General features: G+C 39.8%; 2 gene segments (V, D, J or C); both read left to right on the plus strand.

Annotated features, from left to right (window-relative positions):
* The first annotated feature begins 157 nt into the window (after positions 1 to 157).
* On the plus strand, positions 158 to 18,704 carry LOC121883773. The segment is given in 2 exon segments: positions 158 to 295; positions 18,374 to 18,704. Coding segments are annotated over 2 exon segments (351 nt in total).
* A 3,912-nt stretch (positions 18,705 to 22,616) lies between these two features.
* Positions 22,617 to 24,378, plus strand: LOC121883906. The segment is given in 3 exon segments: positions 22,617 to 22,665; positions 22,752 to 22,850; positions 23,969 to 24,378. Coding segments are annotated over 3 exon segments (537 nt in total).
* The last annotated feature ends 274 nt before the right edge of the window (positions 24,379 to 24,652 follow it).

The following is a 24,652-nucleotide window of genomic DNA, read 5'->3' on the forward strand; positions in this document are numbered from 1 at the left end:
GATTCTACCTCTGTGAAATAATAATTAAAAAGGACACTGAAATTATTATTTCAAGACAGTGTGAAGAAAATAATAATAATAACAACTTCCTCTATTTAGCTCCAGTTTGTCACACATTCTTACGCTCTATATTTGATTCTATGCAAACTCAGTGATCTTCCTTGTTACGCAGTTATAAAGATTTCTCATGAGACTGTCAGTGGAGGTGAAAGAGGATCAGAAGCTCACATCTCTTCAGCTTCACCATAAACCATGTTCTCTGTAGCTCTGCTGCTGCTGTTGGCAGCTGGATCCTGTGAGTCTCTCTGGATTTGTCATAGTCAGCAGTTCTTCTTTTGCAGTGTAACTTGATCATTTATAACAAAACATTTTCTTCTTTTAACAGGTGTGAAGTGTGAACAGTTGACACAGCCAGCCTCAGTGACTGTGCAGCCAGGTCAAGGTCTGACCATCACCTGTCAGGTCTCTTATTCTCTTAGCGACGATTACACAGCTTGGATCAGACAGCCTGCAGGGAAAGGACTGGAGTGGATGAGTTCTGACACAGATGTCAAAGATTCACTAAAGACCAAGTTCAGTGTCAACTTAGACTCTTCCAGCAACAGAGTGACTCTAAATGGACAGAATCTACAGCCTGAAGACACTGCTGTGTATTACTGTGCCAGACAACCACAATAACACAAACCATCAGCAGACCTGAACAAAAACCTCTCAGGCAGCCACACATCCAACAGACACTTACAGTAGAGGACAGATGCAGCTGTGTTTCTGTCTTCTGGAGACATAAACAAGCAACACATGTACAGTACAAAAATCACCTGCTAAATGTAAACATCATATTTAGGACTGTGAGATTATGAAATAAAAAAAAACATTTAGAAGTTCAGTAATTAGTTACTCAGTACTTTAATCTTTCTCCCACCATTAATGGCTCACAGTAGATTCTGCATTTTCAAAAATGAAAAATTAACCATAAAACAAATTCAACTACAGTAACATGTGGTCTTTCTAAAGGCCTGCATCTGACAAAAGTTAGTTTCTCTACAGTAACCTCAAGAGTTTTAATTGAGAGTTTAAAATCTAATCACAGCAGCATTACTGTAACACCCTTTCAGTGAATTAACCATTTATATGGTGATACTGATGACCATATAATGCTCTCAATATGTTTGGCCTTTTGCTCCTTGCCAGACAGACGGATGAATATCAGAATATTTAAAGGCCTATATTGTTGTTTTTACCCCTCACATACTTTACATTAGTGCCTATTATTTCATTAATTCAATTATCTGCTCGTGTAAGTACAGTATGAACATTTTTGTTGTTTGGATGATAATACAGTTGTGAACAGTTTGCAGTGTGTTTTAGGAAACCCTGCATCTGTTAATTCAGAGTTGGCAACAAAATCTTGCAACATTTCATCTGTTATGTATGTGCTTCTAATTATTATTACTTTTATTTTCAGATCAAAAGTCTGATTTCAAAAGACATCATGCATGAATCATAACGCATTTGGCTGGAAGCACAAATACAGTTTATACTGTAATTTTAACAGCCAACCAAAATGCTGGCCAAGTCCAGTCTAGTTGTTTCCTCCCTGTGAGGAGGAGTCAATGCAAAACCTTGATGTCTTCCACCTCTACTTATCTGACTGCAGAGAGGATGACAGAGAACAGTGGACACACAGTTTAACATGATGGACTATAGGACAGGACTGCTGCTTTTCACTCTCTGCTGGGCAGGTGAAGATCTTCACTGATCTTGAGTTGAAGACATCATAAGAAAGTTTAAAACTTACAGCAAATAACTCTTTCGTTTTTTGTCTTGACAGGTGTTGATGGTCAGACTCTGACAGAATCTGAACCAGCAGTTAAAAAACCTGGAGAATCCCACAAACTGACCTGCACAACATCTGGATTCACATTCAGCAGCTACAACATGAACTGGGTCAGACAGGCTCCTGGAAAAGGACTGGAGTGGATTGCACTTATCAGTGGCAGTGGTAGTAGCAAATATTACTCTCAGTCAGTTCAAGGCCGGTTCACCATCTCCAGAGACAACAGCAGACAGCAGCTGTATCTGCAGATGAACAGTCTGAAGACTGAAGATTCTGCTGTTTATTATTGTGCTCGAGACACACTGTGACTGGAGTTGGTTGAGCAGCTGTACAAAATCCTACAATAGTTCTCAATAGTTCTCCTTACTAGGATGATAGATCACAACAACTATCTCATATGATTAATGTCTTCAGTTTAAGTAGTTCAAGAAAATTTTGTAATTCCTCTACTCCTATTCATCTTTGGAGAACAATGTGATATTTTTTTGGGCCTTAAAGACACATTTTACAAGAGAAAAAAATATTTCTAATAAGAGAAGTATATCGCTTGGATATGTAAATCATATTAATAGACAGAACTGTCTTCCTTATTACCAAAGAGCTTAAATTAAGTTGTCTGACACTCAAGAGATTACCATCAGTTACAGTTTTTGGACTCAGTATTTGAACAAGACAGAAAAGTTTTTTGTTTGTTTTTTTTCCCTTTATTTAGTGCAGAGTGTGAATAACACAAATTGAGTGCAGGACAAGTGATTAACATGAAACTCTTATGACACAGGGCAGTACATACAGGAGGAGCAAAAAGGACCAGACAATAACCCCAAGAAAACAATAACATGAAAATAAATTAATAAATAAAAATAAATAAATACACTTTTGGCTTAGTACAAAATGCACGTGGTGTGTGTGTGTGTGTGTGTGTGTGTGTGTGTGTGTTAGTGTTGGTGTGTAAGGATATAGAGGGAAGAGAGCAGAGGGAAGGAAAGATAAGAAGAAAGAGAAAGAAAGAAGAAAAAACAGAGAAGAAAAGAAATGGAAAGCTGCAGTGTTGTGGGGGATCTCTGGTTTGGAACCAGGGTGAGAGACAGAGTTTTATTTTATTTTATTTTATTTCATCATTTTTTTATTTTTATATTTTAAGTGTGTTTTACACCCTTAACTTAAAAGATAAGATAATCACTGAATTAAAACACTAATTGTGCAGTTAAATGTTTTGTCTAAATGTTTAACCTGAGAGTTGATTGGTAACAGTCTGATTATTTCACCTTTTCTCAGTTTGCAGAATTAATATGAAATCAAAGCTTCAATATTCACTGAATATAAAACAGGATGTTTTGTATGGTATCAATGAAGTTTCAAACTACTTCAGCAACAACATTAAACTGTTAACACTGTCAGTTTATCTCACAGACACCCCACTAAAGATTGTTTTAAACTAATATAATTATCTTTTAAAATTATCTTTTAAGGGAAACAAATAGTTTTATGCAGATCATCACACAGGTTTCAGTTCCTGAACATCTGTTCAGAGTCTCCAAGTTTGTCTGGGCTACATGTGACTTCAAACATCTGCAAAAACTGAAAACATTCAAACTTTTGTATTCAAAGCTCCAAACCTCCATCTAACCAGAACAAACTCAAGTCTTCATGCTATTTGAGTATTTCCCCTGTTACTTCACTGCAGTAATTAAATAGATATATACTGTACATACAGACACTCAGTAAAATATTTGTCGATTGTTGACATTTAATTTTTCTTTACTTTAAAATATATATTTTTTAATCTTTCTTTCTCTTTCTTCTTCTTTTCCTTTCTCACAAAGATTTAGAAAATATGAAATAAAATACAACAAAAATTACAAGTAAAATAGTAAAATCTTGGCTGTAAAAAAACTCTATCAGAAAAAATTCACATTAACCTTAAACTTTATATGATTTTTAAAAATTAAAATGATGAAAGAACTCAGGTCTATATAAATGTTCTTTATAACAATGTAATTCAACAATAACTTTATTTGATTCAATAATTTCTTTCTACTTCAGTCTGGATTTGAGAAGAAATGCTGATCTTTTCACCTTCAACAGAACCTATTTAAATAAAATGTAATAAATCATTGAACAATATGTAAATAAATGTGACTCATAAGGAAGTGAAGTGTGTGTGTGTCAGTGAGAGGACAGAAGAGCTCACATCAGTTCAGCTTCAACATCAACCATGTTCTCTGCAGCTCTGATGCTGCTGCTGGCAGCTGGATCCTGTGAGGAGCTTTCAGTGGATTCACACTAATAAACACATTAGAAACACTGAATAGTCAGATGAATGATGGAGATAATGTTGATTTCTCTTTCCACAGGTGTGTACAGTATTGATCTCATCCAGCCAGACTCAATGGTTGTGCAGCCTGGACAGTCTTTGACCATCACCTGTCAGGTCTCTGGTTATTCTCTGACTGATAGCAGCTATGCAACAGGTTGGATCAGACAGCCTGAAGGAAAACCAATGGACTGGATTATACATCGGTGGGGAGGAGGCAGCTTTTATCAAAATAATGCTCTGAAGAACAAGTTCCTTTATCACACACACACCTCCAATAGTTCAGTGACATTAAAGGGACTGAATCTGCAGCCTGAGGACACAGCTGTTTATTACTGTGTACGTCACCCCACAGTGATACAAATCACCAACAGACCTGCACAAATACCCAGAGACTCATGTGACTGAAACACACACAAACATGTTTTAAATATGAACATTAATAAAGATAGTGCTCTCTGTTTAGTTGATAACAATTTGTACTTATGGAATTCACAGAACCTCTATATCTATAAAGGTAGGAACAAATACACATAAAGTGTGAAGATTTCCTTTTTCATTTGGCCAAACTGAAATATAGCTGACAAAGCTTTGACATTTTATATTTTCTTCTGTTGTTGTAGATACTCTCCTTATGAAAATGTATCTGTGTTTCATATTTCCTTTTTAAACCTGTAGAGGGAGGTCTATGCAAACTCTTTCTTCCCTATAAAAACACCAACAGCAAATGTCATATAGTAGTTTGTAGCACAACAGTTTTATACAAATTAGCAACACTGAACCACAGTGTTTATTACAGAATAAAAATTACACTTGCCTGGAGTTTAGTGTTTGTAGTTATTATTCATGATAAGAAAAACAATTCTTTTACTTCTTTTTTAAATGTCCAACATGCGATTTACAAGTTTAATGGATGATGATCTTCATTTCTTTGCTTACAGGAGTTCAGAGTGAAATCAAACTGGACCAGTCTCCCTCTGAGGTGAAAAGACCTGGAGAGACAATGAAGATGTCATGTGTCATATCTGGATTTGACATGACAGACTACTTTATTCACTGGATAAGACAGAGACCAGGCAAAGCTCTGGAGTGGATTGAGAGGATGAACGCAGGCAGAAACTCTGCTATCTATGCCAGCTCCTTTCAAAGCTGTTTCATCATGACTGAAAATGTGTCCAGCATCAATCAGTACCTTGAGATCAAGAGTCTGACAGCAGAAGATTCTGCTGTTTACTTCTGTGCTCGATAAAACCCAGTGACTGAAGACAGTGAAGCAGCTGCACAAAAACCTCCACAGACAACAAGTAGCTACATATGATGACAGTGACATCTTGGTTTTCTGATGAGCTGCATGTTACAAAAGCACTTTGAAAATATCCACAACAGATTTCTTTATATTTTAGTTGGTAGTTTTTATTGTCTTTCTGATCTTACATCATTCAAATAAATAGACTGAGTTCTTTCAACTGTCAAATTATAATTTAAATAGCAAATGTCACATTCACAGGTACAAACTTTACATTTCATGAAATGAGTTCAAAAAGGGAAACAAGTTGAAAAACATTTGATCAGAGAGTGAACTTGATGGATCAGAGGTGACCTCAGTCCAAAATATATTCAGAGCATGGATGGTTTTACTTAGTCAGATGACAATAAAGCAGATTTCAAATGGCAGTATGTTGATGATTAAAACAATAGATATTTATATTATTTTATGCTCTCATCTGCTGCCCATTATGGAAAAACATAATTTATAATGCATGAATCAAACTGATTTGACTACAATCCCTCTGTGAGGAGGAGTCAATGCAAAACTCAGACATCTTCTACCTCTACTTATCTGACTGCAGAGAGGATGACAGAGAACAGTGGACACACAGTTTAACATGATGGACTATAGGACAGGACTGCTGCTTTTAACTCTCTGCTGGGCAGGTGAAGATCTTCACATATCTTGAGTTGAAGTTGTTGTTAAAAAGTTACCAGCTTAAATCAACTGATTATTTTCCTTTTTCTGTCTTGACAGGTGTTGATGGTCAGACTCTGACAGAATCTGAACCAGCAGTTAAAAAGCCTGGAGAATCCCACAAACTGACCTGTACAACATCTGGATTCACATTCAGTAGCTACAGCATGCACTGGGTCAGACAGGCTCCTGGAAAAGGACTGGAGTGGGTTGCTTATATCAGATATGACAGTGCTTACATCTACTACTCTCAGTCAGTTCAAGGCCGGTTCACCATCTCCAGAGACAACAGCAGAGAGCAGCTGTATCTACAGATGAACAGTCTAAAGACTGAAGATTCTGCTGTTTATTATTGTGCTCGACACTCACAGTGACTGAGTTGGTTGAGCTGCTGTACAAAATCCTACAATACTCATTCTGACTGGGCTGGTAGATCACCTTTGCATGATTAATCTTCATTAAGTATACATCCACGCTTTTTCACGTACAAAATACATTTCATTTCACAGTTCACACTTTAATAAGGTGCAGAATCAGGGAAATGAGATATTAGGTATTTGTGTGGAACATTCTGATATATTGGAGGTTTAATTTAGACAAGTAAATAAAAGAGGATAAATAAGGGTAAATTCAAAATATCCAAAGACAATAAAACATAATTAAAGAATGAAGTAGATCAAATAAAGGAAATAGTCCTTTACAGGAAAACGTCAATTACAACAGTTCATCTTCTACTTTTCTGTGTTCGCTGTCATGTTGGCGTTTAAGTGAATCTCATGTGTATACTTTGGGTAACCTGGAAGTACAAAATAGTTACCATCCCAGTTTCCAAACTTGAGAGGGTAGACAAGGACTTACTGGCTGTAACAATTTCTCCCAGTTATGTGCATAAACTAGAGGCAATGTTATGGAAGGAAAGAAGTGATTTATTTTTACCTAATACCCAACTATTAATACTCTGTTCCTAAAAATGTTGTTACCAACTTTTCTGCCAAGAAATTACCAAAAATATATCACAATGCCTCATCCAGTTGTGCTGTTCACAACTGCTACACTGATTACTGCTTATTATTTAAATATAATTAGTCAGATGACATAAATTGTGCTTTGCTGCTATAATGTTGATAACCAAGTTATTAAATACAAATGAGAAATATTTTATATGTACAGACTTAGGTGGACACTTCCTGTACAGAAAACATTCATTGTACTTTCACCAAACAAGAGGTGAGATTCAGATTCTTCTTTGTAAGGAGGAGTCAATGCAAAACTTAGACATCTTCCACCTCTACTTATACTGTATGATGGCAGAGAGAATGACAGAGAACAGTGGACACACAGTTTAACATGATGGACTATAGGACAGGACTGCTGCTTTTAACTAGGTGAAGATTGTCACATATTTTCAGTTGAAGTTTTCTTTAAAAGGTTACCAGCTTACAGCAACTTATTTTCCTTTCTTTTTTGTCTTGACAGGTGTTGATGGTCAGACTCTGACAGAATCTGAACCAGCAGTTAAAAAGCCTGGAGAATCCCACAAACTGACCTGTACAACCTCTGGATTCACATTCAGTAGCTATTACATGGCCTGGATCAGACAGGCACCTGGAAAAGGACTGGAGTGGGTTGCTACTATCAGTGGTGGTAGCTACACATACTACTCCCAGTCAGTTCAAGGCCGGTTCACCATCTCCAGAGACGACAGCAGAGAGCAGCTGAAAACTGAAGATTCTGCTGTTTATTCTTGTGCTTGACACAGTGACACAGGACGGAGGAACGCCGTACAAAAACTCACCACATTCACAGAATAAACTTCAGTTCAACAAATATTGACTAACTGATGAAGAACATGAAGAAAAGGTAGCTACAATTTGACAATTTTTCACACTTTTTTTCATTTGGTCATACAAACTCCAACCACCAAAGATAAAGGCAAAATGTGATTATTATTAAAGAAAATATCACATCAATGCATGAACGAACACATACAGTTTTTCCTCTAAGCAACAGGATTTAGTTTTTGTGCATCATCACACAGGTTTCAGTTATTGAGCAGCTGTTTATCTCCAGAGGCTCCACATCTGTGACTCCAAACATCTGCAGCACTGAAACCATTAAAAGTCTTTTATGCAAAAAAAGGTTTTCATACTATTTACATTACATACTACTATAGAAAGTAAGTGTAATGGGTTGGAAATGCCACATGTTAAGTTTTGTATGTAAACAGACACCCCCTAATTTTTTGTTAATTATTTGAACTAATCTAACTCTGTTTATACAGTTTTGACATCAGGTCAATACTCAAAGATGTCAGTAGGCAGCGCTCTAATGCCACTGTGGATACCTGAAGGAGGTCACTTGTATCTGCTCTGCTCATGCGCAGCTCAATATTAAATGAGCATCGGCTAGAGCAAGACGCTAACTTTGGCTCTCTCCCTTATTAATCCACAGGTATGTTAAAACTTGCTTTTCTATGATTAGCTTTGTTTACTAGCTAATGTAAATGCATTGGAAATCGTTCTGTGAAGTTGTGACATGGTTTAGAGATGTATTTAGAGCGTATTTTTGTTGCTGTATGTTTCGTGGGCGCCGACATTGATAATAGTTACCTCCGTGAATTTCGGTTTTCTACTATTTTGTCAGTGAAAGTTACAGACCTTTGCATGTGGTAACATATGAAAATGTGTTTAAAAGATTGTTTTAGAGTATAAGCCAGTCAGTCGCGAGTTAATGGTAAATAGAGATGCTATATTCAAACCAGTTTCACTTCCGGTCGCTCGTTAACAAGGCAGAGTCGCGCCATTTTGTTAAGAGGTTAAGTGCAAGTGCAAAGGAGTGTTACGCTAATGTTGCAGAAAGGTTTTGTGTACGTCATATCAGTGTAGGATGAGTGTAACTGTGGTGTATGTGTTAAAATAGGAGTGATTGTAGTAATGTCAGTAAAGTAAATGTGTGTTTTGGGTAATATAATTTTTGTGCTATATATTATATTTTATACATATATTACATTATATTGTAGTTAAGCCTATTCTTATTTATTTAGAAATGTAAGTCATATTTTGAATTTGTGTGAAGTTATTTTTCTTTGACAAAATGTTTTATATTGTTTATTGTGAATTTGGTTTCAACATTTATTTTATTTCTGTAACATGTTTTGTGTGAATGTGAAATATGAACCTCGTAGCTGTAGATTTCAGGAAACTGACGTAACTGAGAAATATGTACAGTTTTATACTGTTGTGTCAATATTAAATGAGCATTGGCTAGAGCAAGACGCTAACTTTGGCTCTCTCCCTTATTAATCCACAGTCCACAGACCATGTTTTTATCGGCTACACAGTGCACCCTTGCCTGTGTAACCTTTGCTGCCGGTCCAGATTTCCCCTAGGTCTGGCGCCGGTAACAATTGGGGGCTCGTCCGGGATTGGTGCTGCCTGGTGAAGTGAGTGCTGTGACAACGTGAACCTGTGTCCCAAAGCTTCAGGGAAGGCTGCAATCCTGTGCGTCATCCAGAGAGTAGAGGTCACCTGTACAACGTCATCATGGCCACTGTCAACCCACGGCGGGCGCTAGTCTACAAGATCCAGAAGAGACTTTGTGATTTGAGTGCGAGTCAGCTGCTGCAAGTTGCAGATTCGATTAATGATGGCAGCATTACTGATCGTGTTGATGAGCCAAGTGAACCAGAACTGTTTGATCTGATTGTTGACTACATCAAGAGTGAGAAGTTGGGAGCCCTGGAGGATGGAGGTATGGCCCAGCTCCTCCACCTTAACGATATGTTGAGTGACCTGGTGGCCATGCAAAGTGAAGCGGTTGGGGTTGCCCAGACGGCGCCTCCTGAGAATGAAGGTTCCACATCCATTCAACAGGGGTGCTCCATTCCACCCCATCGTGAACCCAGCCAGCCAACCACACCTCCAGCTACCCCTACTACAGACATACCCAGACATTCATTGCACATGGACAGAGACATTCATTCACTGCCACCCTCACCACGGAACAGAGATGCACACACTAACCCCTCTACAGAGAACAGAGATCTCCACACATTTCCATCACCTGCCGGAAGAGGCAATTTTATGTTAGCAAGGGACCTTACCACTCCAGCATTAGCCAAGTCACCCACAACAGGTTTTGGTGGTGCTCCTCCTGGTAGGGTGAGTCTATCTTCCAGCATGGGAGATCAGGTACTGAGGTTTAATGATGTTGCAGCCCTGCTTCCGCGCAGAGAATTTAAGCTACATGGTGGCCAAATTTCTGATGTGGGTTCTGATATGTCATACAGTAGCCTTTGTAAACAAATTGATGAAGGTTTGCATGAAGGTTTTACTGAGTCAGAGATAATTCGTACAGTGATTAAGATAACAAAACCTGGTACATTTAGAGAAATGTTGGCTAATAAAGGTGATTTGACTGTTGATGAGCTAAAGCGGTTTCTCCGCGCACACATCAGGGACAAAAACAGTACTGAACTTTTCCAAGAGCTAAGTAATGCCAAGCAACAAGACAAAGAGAATCCACAGCAGTTCCTGTACAGGATAATGGGGTTAAAACAGCGTGTTCTGTTTGAGTCACAACAGCCTGGTGCTGAGTTTAGCTATGACAAAAGGCTCGTTCAGGGCACTTTTCTCCACACTCTTTACCAGGGCTTAAATGAAAAAAACAACCATGTCAGACATGACCTCAAGCCACTTCTCACCGACTTGCAGGTTAGTGATGACTTTCTGTTAGACCAGATCACTAAGTCTATGAGCGAGGAAGCTGAAAGACTTAAACGACTTGGCACAGTAAGCAAAACCCGACCAGTGACAGTGAGCACAGCTCAGCTTGACTGTAGTGACTCAGCTAGGCAAGATAAAGTTGACACTCAGCTACAGGCTAACCGTGCTGCTATTCAAGAACTGACTGCACAAGTGTCCTCACTGACCAAACATCTGGCACAGATGGTAAAGCCTGCTGACAGTGTGACACCTGGGGGTCCCTGCTCCACCACAGCTTGTCCTCAGGCGCCAACAACTGATAACAGGGGCAGATGCAATGACTGTGTACAGCAAAGCAAAGTGAGCTGCCCTCACTGCTTTGTTTGTGGCCAAGCTGGACACCGTGCCATTGGCTGTCTCCAAAGGAAACTATCGGGAAACGGAATGAGGTCACTGGTGAGGGGCAACCAGTGACCGTGACAGCTGAGGAGCCCCCAGCACAAGCCAGCCAACCTAAAGCATCCCATCAGTCTAAGGCAGCCAGCCCTGTAAAAGCAAACACACCATGTCAACCACCACCAAGAAAGCGAATAGCACAGCTCATAGGAAAGCGTTGTATGGTGTCCTGTGCTATCAGCAAAGTTCCTCTTCAAATGTTGCTCGATTCAGGGGCTCAAGTGACTATGGTAGAGAGAACGTGGATGGAAAAAGCACTCCCCAACATCCAGATCCAGCCACTCGAAACCCTCCTTCTTGACCAGCCCTTGGACATTGCTGCAGCTAATGGCACAGATGTTCCCTTCGACGGATGGGCAGATGTGGAACTCCAGGTCTGTAGTGAGAACCATGGATGTGTCACCATCCAAGTGCCACTATTAGTCAGCCAAGACAGTCTTAATTGTCCCCTTTTAGGTAGCAATGTCATAGGTGAGATCATTAAAGCAAACCAAGAACAGAGAGGTGAAGCTGATATTTCTGCTTTATTAAAAGAGGCTTTAAGTATCAGTGACAGTGCAGTGGAAGCGCTAGTTTCTGCTCTCCAGATTTTGACCCCTGATGAAACCACCTTTGAGAGTAGTGTGAGAACAGGCAAGAGAGGTGTAACTATTCCTGCAGGGCAGATTTGTGAGGTGAAGTGCAGAGTCAGGGAATGGCCAAGGGGTGGGACAATGCTTTTTCAACCTGATCTAGCGAGTACCTGTCCTGAGGGATTAGAGCTGTTTCCAGCTTTAGTAGATGTTCCAAGTGGGTCTTCTAAAGTTGTTAAAATCCCCATTCAAAACCCAACAAAACATGATATCTATCTCACAAAGAGAACAGTGTTAGGCACATTGGAGGAAGTTACTGAGGTGAGACCAGTTAATTTGTCCACAGGTAACTCTGAGCCAGTTTTCCCTCCCACTGTAAACACATGTTCAGTTCAGCCAAACACAGATAGGCAAAAACAGCCAAATGGTAGACACAAGACAGCAGACATGACAAAACAGAGATGGCACCCACCTGTTGATGTGTCCCACCTGGAAGAGAGTGAGCAAAAGATAGTCAGAGATATGTTGTACGCAGAGTCAGATGTTTTTGCCAAGGACGATTCTGACATTGGTTGCATCCCAAGCCTGAAACTGAAAATCCACCTAAAGAATGAAACACCAGTCCAGACATCATACAACTCAGTTCCCAAGCCCTTGTACAAAGAGGTTAAGGAATATGTCCAGAACCTGCTCGACCACGGCTGGATCAGGAAGTCTGCCTCTCCCTACTCGTCACCAGTGGTCTGCGTTAGAAAAAAGGACAAGAGCTTACGTTTGTGTGTTGACTTTCGGGGCTTGAACCTCAAAACCATCCCCGATCGCCACCCTCTTCCACGCATCCAAGATTTGCTGGACAACCTTGGGGGCTACTCGTGGTTCTCGATACTCGACCAGGGCAGTGCTTACCACCAGGGCTTCATCGACGAGAGCTCTAGACACCTGACAGCCTTTAGTACGCCCTGGGGTCTGTACGAGTGGATCCGCCTCCCATTTGGCCTTACCAATGCCCCAGCCGCTTTTCAAAGGTGCATGGAGGGAGTCCTTGATGGTTTAAGGGACGAGTGCTGCTCTCCATACTTGGATGACGTGCTCTGCTTTTCCAAGACCTTTCATGACCACGTTGACGACCTGAGGAAGGTGCTCCACCGGCTGCGGGAGCATGGTGTTAAACTACGTCCAAAAAAATGTGAACTATTCAAAAGGCAGGTCAGGTATGTAGGGCGTCTAGTGACCAGTGAAGGTGTCCAGATAGACCCTAAAGATCTTGAAGCAGTCTACCATCTGAAGGATAGGGAGCCAAAGAATGTTGGTGAGGTCAGAGCTCTCCTTGGGTTTTTAGGCTATTATAGAACCTTCATACAGGACTTTTCAAGGATAGCCAGGCCCCTGTTTAAGCTCATAGAAAGTCCAAGTGAGTTTAGGCAGGGAGTCACCTCAGCTAGAACAAGAAAGACTAAGCCCAGCAATGGCCAGCTCCCATCCAAGGCACCTGTCCAGTGGACACCAGAACACAGTGCAGTGGTGTCGCGCCTTGTTGAAATGCTAACCAGTCCACCCATCTTGGCCTACCCAGATTTTGAGTCGCCCTTTGTCCTTCACACTGACGCATCAAATGAGGGTCTGCGTGCAGTGCTCTATCAGCAGCAGGGAAACAAACTCCGTGTCATTGCTTTTGGCTCCAGATCACTCACGCCTGCCGAGAAGAATTATCATCTCCATTCTGGCAAGCTGGAGTTCCTTGCACTGAAGTGGGCGATCTGCGACAAATTTAGAGATTACCTCTATTATGCACCCACCTTCACTGTGTACACGGATAATAATCCCCTCACTTATGTTCTGAGCACAGCCAAGTTGAATGCAGTCGGGCATCGCTGGGTGGGCGAGCTAGCCAATTTCCATTTCACCATCAAATATCGGCCAGGAAAGTCAAACACAGACGCTGACACCCTCTCACGATATCCAGTCCAACTCCATGAACACCTGAAAGAGTACACTGAAATAATGCCCCCAGATGTTATTTCTGCCATCTGGCAGGGGGACAGAGCAATGAGAGACAGTGATGTGCCATGGGTGGCTGCGTTGCAGATGCGCCCTGGTGCCGATGAAACCCCTCATGAAGGCATTCCAGTTATCACCCCAGAAAGTGTAAGGGCAGCTCAAAGGGGAGATGTTCCTATCTGTGAGGTGATAAACCTAAAAAAAAGAGGGTGGAATCCTAATGACAAAGACAAGAGGCAAATGGGACGAGAGACACGCAGACTAATACACGAATGGAACAGACTCATGCTTGACAAGGGAATATTGTACAGGCAGGCAGGACAAAGGAAACAGTTGGTACTCCCCAGTAAGCTTAAGTCGACTGTGCTGAAACACCTGCATGATGATATGGGGCATGTCGGCGCAGACAAAGTCATTCATTTAGCGAGAGAAAGATTTTATTGGCCCTTCATGCAACGCGAAATTGAAGACTACGTCATTCGCCAGTGTCAGTGTCTTAAGCAGAAGCAGCCTTGTATCCCAGAGAGAGCACCAATGGGCTCAATAACAACAAGTGCCCCTTTCGAGCTCATCTCTGTTGACTACCTCCATCTTGAACCGAGTAAAGGTGGCTATGAGTACATTTTAGTCCTAGTAGACCACTTTACTCGTTTTGCACAAGCATACCCAACCAAAAACAAGTCAGGCAGAACAGCAGCCGAAAAGATCTTCTCAGACTTTATTCCACGCTTTGGGTACCCTGAAAAGCTACATCATGACCAGGGCCGTGAGTTTGAGAACAGCCTTTTCCAGAGACTCCAACAACTGTCCGGAATTGCCCACTCTCGAACCACCCCCTATCACCCACAGGGGAATCCCGTCGAGCGTCTGAACAGAACCCTCCTACAGATGCTGCGTACTTTGCACGAGGAAAAGAAAACTGAGTGGAAGGACCATCTACCCCACATAGTCCATGCGTACAACTGTACGAGGCATGAGAGTACAGGCTACTCGCCATTCTTTCTCCTGTATGGCAGAGCACCACGTTTGCCTGTTGATTTGCTTTTCGACTTGAAATCTGAACAAACACCGCAGACCAGACAAGAGTATGCACAGAAATGGGCTTCTCGCATGCAGGAGGCATACAAAATTGCCTCTGATAACAGTGAAAAAAGCTCAGCTAAGGGGAAGAAACAGTACGACCAGCGTGTTAAAGGCATTGTGCTGCAGCCTGGAGATCGGGTGCTTGTCAGAAATCTGTCAGAGAGGGGTGGTCCAGGCAAACTTCGCTCATACTGGGAAAAGAGGATTCATCGTGTTGTTGAAAAGCTTGGAGATGGACCTGTGTACAGAGTTCAGCCAGAAACTGGAGACCGAACTCTCCGTGTCCTGCATCGAAACCTTCTGCTACTTGTTAATGATTTGCCCTTGGACCCAGACCAACAGACTCAGTGCACACCCAGAAAAAGACAAAAACGAGGAGAGACACACACAAATAACAGAGAAACAGTAGAACAAGAGTCAGAACATTCTGAGGAAGAGGAGGAATACACATACTGCCTAAGGACTATACCTGTGTATGAGAGGAGGAGAGTCAGACACCCAATGCCTCAGTCTGAACCACACAGTCAACTCAGTGCTGTAGCTCCTGAGTTCCGGCCAGTTGAAAAAGTAACGGAGACAGTTCAGAACCAGCAGCGACATGAACCTGACCCTGTTGCAGTCCCAGATTCAGTGTCCCCACCAACACCGGCTGCTGCCCGACCGACACTGGCTGAGGAACTACAGGAGGAACATGCAACGGATGAGACTGGGGAGGAGGCAGGTTCAGAGGAGCATCAGGACTACAGTGAACATGTCCCCGAGCCCTCAGGAGAGGAAGTGCCACCTGTGAGGAGGTCAACTCGAGCAATGAAGCCTCGAGAAATGCTCACATATGACCACCTTGGGCAGCCTTCATATCAGCCCTGGAGAGCAGGAGCAAACCTGATGTTTGCTTGCGTCCCCTATCCCATGTCGTTTTATCCAGCTGTTCCTGAACCTTGCTACTACCCTACCTCAGTATGGACATGTTAGACTTGTGAAAATGTACTCCCTGACTTAAACATACATTCACCTGTACAAATACAGCAGACTGTATACTGACTATTAGACTTTCTAAACTCTTGACAACTACACCTAACTTGTGTTAGTTTGGTTCTAGATGTCCGGAGACATCTCTTAAAGCAGGGGAGAGTGTAATGGGTTGGAAATGCCACATGTTAAGTTTTGTATGTAAACAGACACCCCCTAATTTTTTGTTAATTATTTGAACTAATCTAACTCTGTTTATACAGTTTTGACATCAGGTCAATACTCAAAGATGTCAGTAGGCAGCGCTCTAATGCCACTGTGGATACCTGAAGGAGGTCACTTGTATCTGCTCTGCTCATGCGCAGCTCAATATTAAATGAGCATCGGCTAGAGCAAGACGCTAACTTTGGCTCTCTCCCTTATTAATCCACAGGTATGTTAAAACTTGCTTTTCTATGATTAGCTTTGTTTACTAGCTAATGTAAATGCATTGGAAATCGTTCTGTGAAGTTGTGACATGGTTTAGAGATGTATTTAGAGCGTATTTTTGTTGCTGTATGTTTCGTGGGCGCCGACATTGATAATAGTTACCTCCGTGAATTTCGGTTTTCTACTATTTTGTCAGTGAAAGTTACAGACCTTTGCATGTGGTAACATATGAAAATGTGTTTAAAAGATTGTTTTAGAGTATAAGCCAGTCAGTCGCGAGTTAATGGTAAATAGAGATGCTATATTCAAACCAGTTTCACTTCCGGTCGCTCGTTAACAAGGCAGAGTCGCGCCATTTTGTTAAGAGGTTAAGTGCAAGTGCAAAGGAGTGTTACGCTAATGTTGCAGAAAGGTTTTGTGTACGTCATATCAGTGTAGGATGAGTGTAACTGTGGTGTATGTGTTAAAATAGGAGTGATTGTAGTAATGTCAGTAAAGTAAATGTGTGTTTTGGGTAATATAATTTTTGTGCTATATATTATATTTTATACATATATTACATTATATTGTAGTTAAGCCTATTCTTATTTATTTAGAAATGTAAGTCATATTTTGAATTTGTGTGAAGTTATTTTTCTTTGACAAAATGTTTTATATTGTTTATTGTGAATTTGGTTTCAACATTTATTTTATTTCTGTAACATGTTTTGTGTGAATGTGAAATATGAACCTCGTAGCTGTAGATTTCAGGAAACTGACGTAACTGAGAAATATGTACAGTTTTATACTGTTGTGTCAATATTAAATGAGCATCGGCTAGAGCAAGACGCTAACTTTGGCTCTCTCCCTTATTAATCCACAGTCCACAGACCATGTTTTTATCGGCTACACAGTGCACCCTTGCCTGTGTAACCTTTGCTGCCGGTCCAGATTTCCCCTAGGTCTGGCGCCGGTAACATAAGTAAAACTCTATTTAAATATATTTTCTTTTAATTTAGAATAGCTTTAACCTCCAATGTGTTTAATATAATATTAAGACTACAGTACAACAAGGCTATTGAATTTTAGAACAGCAATCTAGTGAATTCTTAATTTAAAACATATCTAATAAGAATTCAAATACAAAATTTACTAAGCTTGTCTTTTTAGCCATGCAGCTGGATATGTCTTAAATTACCATTTGCTTTTTTACCAAATGGCATATGTAGGCCAATCATGAATCTGATATAGGAGGAATTATCTCTGGGAAAAGAAAATCTTACTTAACTTACATAGCTTAGAGAAAGCTAACACACTATGCCTATGATCACTTTTATTGCAATGTTAATGAATATGTTTTTCATTATACATGATGGATGACAGCCCTTTAAATTAATATTAATTTAGTTACAACAATCCTAATCCACTATGTTGTTTGTAATGATACTAGAATTTGCTCAGTTGGCACAATTGTGTGTGTCATAACAATACATCTGCATACAAAATAATTTACAATTAAAGCAGAAAAACATTACTTGAGAGAGTAGACTTGTTTTCCTTAAATGCAGGGATATTGTGTCGAGACTAAGTTTGTCATGAAATTACCATTAATAATGAACTATTGAACAATAAATTTCTAGTAAGTTGTTGGGTTTTGAATCAATATTAGTCTGGAACCACAGTGTTAACAAGCTTGTGTGTAACAACAAATTACACTCAAGAGGACTCAGTATAGATTACAGTGAAAAAAACAAGCAGATTATAAAGTTTCATCAAGGCTCATACAACAGACTCTTCTATTAGGCTCCAGTTAGACCAACATTAATGCTTCATGTGTTTGATTCTATGCAAATTCAGTGATCCTCCTTGTTTCTCAGCTATAAAAACTTCAGACTGTCAGTGGAGATCACAACACATCAGTTTAACCATAAACCATGTTCTCTGTAGCTCTGCTGCTGCTGTTGGCAGCTGGATCCTGTGAGTCTCTCTGGATTTGTCATAGTCAGCAGTTCTTCTTTTGTAGTGTAACTTGATCATCTGTAACAAAACATTTTCCTCTTTTAACAGGTGTGAAGTGTGAACAGTTGACACAGCCAGCCTTAGTGACTGTGCAGCCAGGTAAAGGTCTGACCATCACCTGTCAGGTCTCTTATTCTGTCAGTAGCCATCACACACATTGGATCAGACAGCCTGCAGGGAAAGAACTGGAGTGGATTGGAGGTGCACATGTTGGATACACCACAGACTACAAAGATTCACTAAAGAACAAGTTCAGTATCGACTTAGACTCTTCCAGCAACAGAGTGACTCTGAACGGACAGAATGTGCAGCCTGAAGACACTGCTGTGTATTACTGTGCCAGAGACCCACAATAACACAAACCATCAGCAGACCTGAGCAAAAACCCCTCAGTGCCTGAACACTTGTAACATGAAGCCACCAGAGGAGGAGCCCTCAGACCACTAATGATTTCAACACCAGTTCACTGTTTCAAAAATGAAAGAATAAACAGAAAGAAACCATATAAAAAACTGGTATGAAAGCTTAAAACATATTGTTCATTTATTTTTAACAATAATTGATTTCATGTTTAAATTATTATTATATCACAGTGTGTATTCCCATAGTGAAAAAAAATCAAAAATAAACTTTTATATTTATGAAAAAGACATGCAAGAGGTAACATTACCACATGCATCTTCCCAAAATTATCTCCTGTCTGACTGATAATGTCAACACTTAAAAGAGTGAGGAGTAAAGGAATTCAGGTGACAAATTGGCCTCATCCATGACCTCATCATTATAAATAAATACATTACACTTTTATCTAAATCACAATGACTTTTGTAAATACATTTAATTATCACTCATCAGCCAACTTAATATTGATGAAAAAAATGCTTCTCTTACAATCCAATCCAGTTGCATCACCTCAATCTGCAAACTGTGTAAAAAAAAAACTTGAAGCCTTCACCTTCAGTCTGCTTTATTACAATACAATTAAAATTACCAGAATTAGGAAAGAAGTTCAGCTTCAATATCAACCAAGTTCTCTGTAGTTCTGATACTGCTGCTGGCAGCTGTTTGTTTTTCCTCCAGTACAAACCTGCTCACTGCTTGAGATCTTCATGTTGGTTCCTACTAGTGGTTCCAAAATCTCACCTTGTCATAAGAGTGACTGAGCCTTTGCTCTACTCACCCCTCAGCTGCCTGATCTCAACCAGCGAGTTTCACATCTTCCCCAAACTGTCATTTATTGTATGTTTTTAATACATCTCATTTCATCTCTTAGATATTTCTAATGTTATCCAATTATGTAACTTTATGTTACTCTATTATTAAGAAATTACCATTTAAAAATATATATATTCAATTTTTAGATTTCCAATCAGTCATTGATTTCAGGTTATGTGCATGTACAGTATGAAAATTGCATTGTAGACATTCTTTAAGATGGTAAACAGCATATCATATCTCCTGATGTCATTTTTTGTCAAAGTTGAGATTTTGAGTAATGATATTACAAGCAGAAACTATTTCAGGTGTTTGTTTTTTTGTTGATGATGGGGTGGATGACAGGATTGCTACTTTTAATGATCTTCTGGGCAGGTGAAAAAGAAACAGATGTCCCATCTCCCTGCTTGAAATCGAGAGACCTGGACCTGCAGCTCTGAACACAGTCCCAGAGCGACGAGCAGCACTAGGGCGATGAGACGGGTCAGTATCTGACGCATCTGATGCACTGTTCAGTTTCCCCCACAGTACAGGCAATAGTCCAATGATCGCACATTGCTTATCATTCTGCTGTCTGTTGATATTCCCGTCACTCCCTATCCATCAGCATCCCACTGCTCTCACGTTGCAGGCCTCCAAGCTTTCTGTTTTTTCTTCCTGGTGGAGGACTCCGGTTGCGAGCAATGAGTGCAATATTCAAGCATTACAATAATGTACTTTCATCTGTAATAAAGTGTTTTGTTTTGTTTTTTCATGCAAGTGACAAACATAGAGAGATAGATTTGTCAGACATGGATGAAAATGGTGGATATATTTGAAATAAGAAAAGAAAAGTGATGCTTCAATTCAGCTGATTTGTTGAACGTTTTGTAACTCACAAATATTGAAGCTAAGAAACTCACTTTATCTTTTTTTCTAGTTGTTGGATGTGATATTGTATCCCACATTGATGGGCAGTCAGTGAAAAAATGAACAGAACTATACAATCAAATTAAACTATAGCAGACTGCCAGTGAATGAACGACTCCCTCCCCATGATACTCTGATGCAAATCTTCAGTGTGTGCAGTGTACTTCTGTCCTGCTGACTGGTCTTGTTGTTCTTGTGGAGCATCAGAGGTCACATCTCCAGCCTCAGGATGATGAACACACTCACTCTTCTGCTGGTTGCTCTCTCTCTCTGTCCTGTGAGTTATCCTGCCTCTTGTTGTTTTATCTTTTATCAGACAACATCAATTGATGGTCAGTCAGTGATACCAGAAAACTTCCCAGATGACTGTTTGTCTCACTTTCTTCTGTGGTTCATCTCTCCTTTCATCTCATCAGGTTGTACAGGTCAGAATATGGAGTCCATTCCTTCCAGTTCAGTGGTGAAAAAGCCTGGAGAGACTCTCAGTCTCTCCTGCAGCCTATCAGCAGAGATGATAGCAACAGCATGGTTCATCTGAGACTGTCTAACTTAAAGCCAGAAGACTCTGCTGTGTATTACTGTGCAAAAGAAAACACACACTGGTTTAAGTAAGCTGGGGCCCTTTACAAAAACATCCAACTTTTTGTTTTTACAAACACCTGCAGGGGGCAACAGGAGATCAGATATATAATGACATGAACACCAGTATGACAGTGCACCTTAGCACACACACACACACACATAAAGACAATGTGATTGTAATAACCAATGATCTGTTTACATTTCTGTAGATGCTGAGGGTCAAACACTGACTGAGTCTGAATCAGTGGTTAAAAGGCCTGGAGAATCTCATAGACTGACCTGCACATATTCAGGGTTTAATGCTCATTACTGGAATGCTTGGATCAAACAGGCTGCTGGAAAATGACTGGAGTGGGTTGCTACTATCAGTGATACCAGTAGCTACATCTACTACTCTCAGTCAGTTAAAGATCTGTGCACCATCTCCAGAGACAATAACAGAAAGCAGGTGTATCTGCAGATGAACAGTCTGAAGACTGATGATTCTGCTGTTTATTATTGTGCTCGACACTCACAGTGAGTGAAGCTGAATTAGCAGCTGTACAAAATCTTACAGTACTCCTCCTTACTGGGCTGATAGACTCCACCTGTCTCATATGATTAATGTTGTTGCTTTGATGGAAAATAGAAACCTCTCTCGCTCTCTCAGCAGTTATGAGAAGGGAAGAGCAGCAAAATGTGGTCATCAGTTTAGAGTTCAGACTCTTACAAAGACAAACAACAATAACTGACAAACAATCCAAAAGGCGCACACACTGATATTAATATTATAGAAATAATATAGAAATATTATAGAAATAATATGTAATTTGACTGGTCTAAATTCACACAAACACACCTACTGGTGCTGGATTTCTTTAAAAAAAAAATCCCCATTTTCCCATTTTTAAAATAGTCTAAAGCTGAAAAACACGCTGTATATCACTGATTGATTTTAAAATCTTTCCTCTTTACCTTTTTGACTCAGTATGTCTTGTAACTGATTGTAATCAATAAATAACTGAAGAGTTTTTAGATAAAATTTCAAACCACTTTTCACAGCATTTATTTGCACTAAAAAGAACACAAAATGTCAAAACATCCTGTTTCATGAAGAACATGGTAGTGCATGTACCGTCCGAGGGGCCACATGTTCTCCTAAATTCAGTAAGCATGTCAGAAATCCATCATTTAATGCAAATGGTTTTACAGTTAAATTTTGTAGAAAGGTCTCCTGGAGAAACCTCCACATACATGAACATTAACTTTGCTCTGTTACATTTTAAATATGATGAAAATGATTTTATCATATCACCATTAAACACCTGGGTAACTTTATTGATCACAACCAGAAGAAGCTATTCAATTGCAGACTCTACTTACACTAATATTGATGGGCCAGCATTTGAATGCTGATTTTGTAAAATCCATTTCACAAATTATACTGACACATGATGGAGGAAAAGGTATCAACTCCACAGACTCCTGTATAGTCAAAGTTGTTGAGCTTTACCAAACAATAACTGGAATCAAAGTTTAATGTCTTCTACCTCTACTTGCCTGACTGCAGAGAGGATGACAGAGAACAGTGGACACACAGTTTAACATGATGGACTATAGGACAGGACTGCTACTTTTAACTATCTACTGGGCAGGTGAAGATTTTCATTGATCTTGATCTGACATATTTTCATTTGTATCAACTCAAAGCATGTTAGGCTATTCTTTTTTGTCTTAACAGGTGCCTGGAGCCCACAGATTGACCTGTACAACCTCTGGATTCTCACTCAGCAGCATCTGGATGTGCTGGATCAGACAGGCTGGAAAGATACCGGAGAGGGTTGCAACTATCAGTAGTAGTGGTGGTAGTAGCAAATACTATTCAGTTCAAGGTCAGTTCACCATTTCCAGAGACGACATTAGACAGCAGCTGTATCTGCAGATGAACAGTCTGAAGACTGAAGATTATGCTGTTTATTACTTTGCTTGAGATCCACAGTGACTGGAGTTGGGCAACTGTACAAAATCCTGCAGCATTCATCCTTACTGGGCTGATAGACCACAACTATATCAATTGTTTTGAGTATCAGCGACTGGAGTTGGTTGAGTAGTTGTACAAAATCTATTCATTTCTACTAAGCTGATGGATCCTGATAATGAAGTACATGTTTATGGTTTTATTTTTTGTTTTGTTTTTTAATGAATCAATGAACCAATCCCTGCATTACATTCATAAAAGCTGATCCAGAGGAAAAACAATAAATAAACTTTAAAAAACAGCAATAAAGTAGAATTTAAAATGTCACAGTGATCATGTCCTCATAAAAAGCCACAGACAATAATCTAATTGTTAAAATTGTTGTCCATGTATGAATAAACATCTACAGTACAAAAGATCCATTTTCATTGTTGATGTTAAGTGTCAAGAAAAACTAATCCTCCAGTAAGAGACACATTCTGGGATGTTTGAGCAAAAAATTATGTCATATGATTGATCTCTCAGCAGTAATGTGTGGTAGAATTCAGTGGATGAACGGCTTCTACTATGAAGTTTGTTCTCTTTGTTTTACAAATGTGTCAGCACTGCATTTGTCTTAAAGAAGGCACTCAAAGGACTGGAATATTATGTCTGTTACTTGTTAAAATCGATTGTGTTATTGACATTTTACACAAATCAAATCCTCCTGTACATTCACCAACAATAAGTGAGATGTCCTCCCTGTGTGAGGAGGAGTCAATGCAAAACTCGTTTTTACCACTACTTATACTGTATGATGGCAGAGAGGATGACAGAGAACAGTGGACACACAGTTTAACATGATGGACTATAGAGCAGGACTGCTGCTTTTAACTATCTGCTGGGCAGGTGAGTATTTTCATTGATCTTCTATCTATATCACATAGTTTTTATTTGTTTTACCAGCCAATTTCACTTGACTTTGCTTTTTGTCTTGACAGGTGTTGATGGTCAGACTCTGACAGAATCGGAACCAGTGGTTAAAAAGCCTGGAGAATCCCACAGATTGACCTGTACAACCTCTGGATTCACATTCAGTAGCTATAGGATGGTCTGGGTCAGACAGACTCCTGGAAGAGGACTGGAGTGGATTGCTTATATAAGCACAGCTAGTATTCCTATCCATTACTCCCAGTCAGTCCAGGGTAGATTCACCATCTCTAGAGATGACTCCAGCAGTAAACTCTATCTACAGATGAACAGCCTGAAGACTGAGGACACAGCAGTGTATTACTGTGCCAGAGACACAGTGAGAGACAGTAATAGGAGACTCATACAAAAACTACTTCCTCTATTTACCTCAAAGACTTGGAACATTCATTGGTCTTAATAGCAATAATAACAATTGTCCTGAATTGCTGATTTTAATGTTTTGGTTTTTTTTGTTTTCATTCATAACCAAATTTCTTCTAACCAGTGTCTATCAAAAGAACATTGATTTAAAACATATTAATGTCTGTTCTCTACTAACACTGTGTTTGAATGTATTGCAAAAAAATCCATAAAATGTATTAAATGTTGATTCCATAATCCAATATGAAGAAGAAGTGATGTCCTGAAAGTATTAATGCATGAACCAGAACATATAATTAAATGCTGATATAAATTAGTCCACTTAGCAGATT

Source organism: Thunnus maccoyii, chromosome 18 (assembly GCF_910596095.1).
Source record: "Thunnus maccoyii chromosome 18, fThuMac1.1, whole genome shotgun sequence".
Classification (NCBI taxonomy): Eukaryota; Metazoa; Chordata; class Actinopteri; order Scombriformes; family Scombridae; genus Thunnus; species Thunnus maccoyii.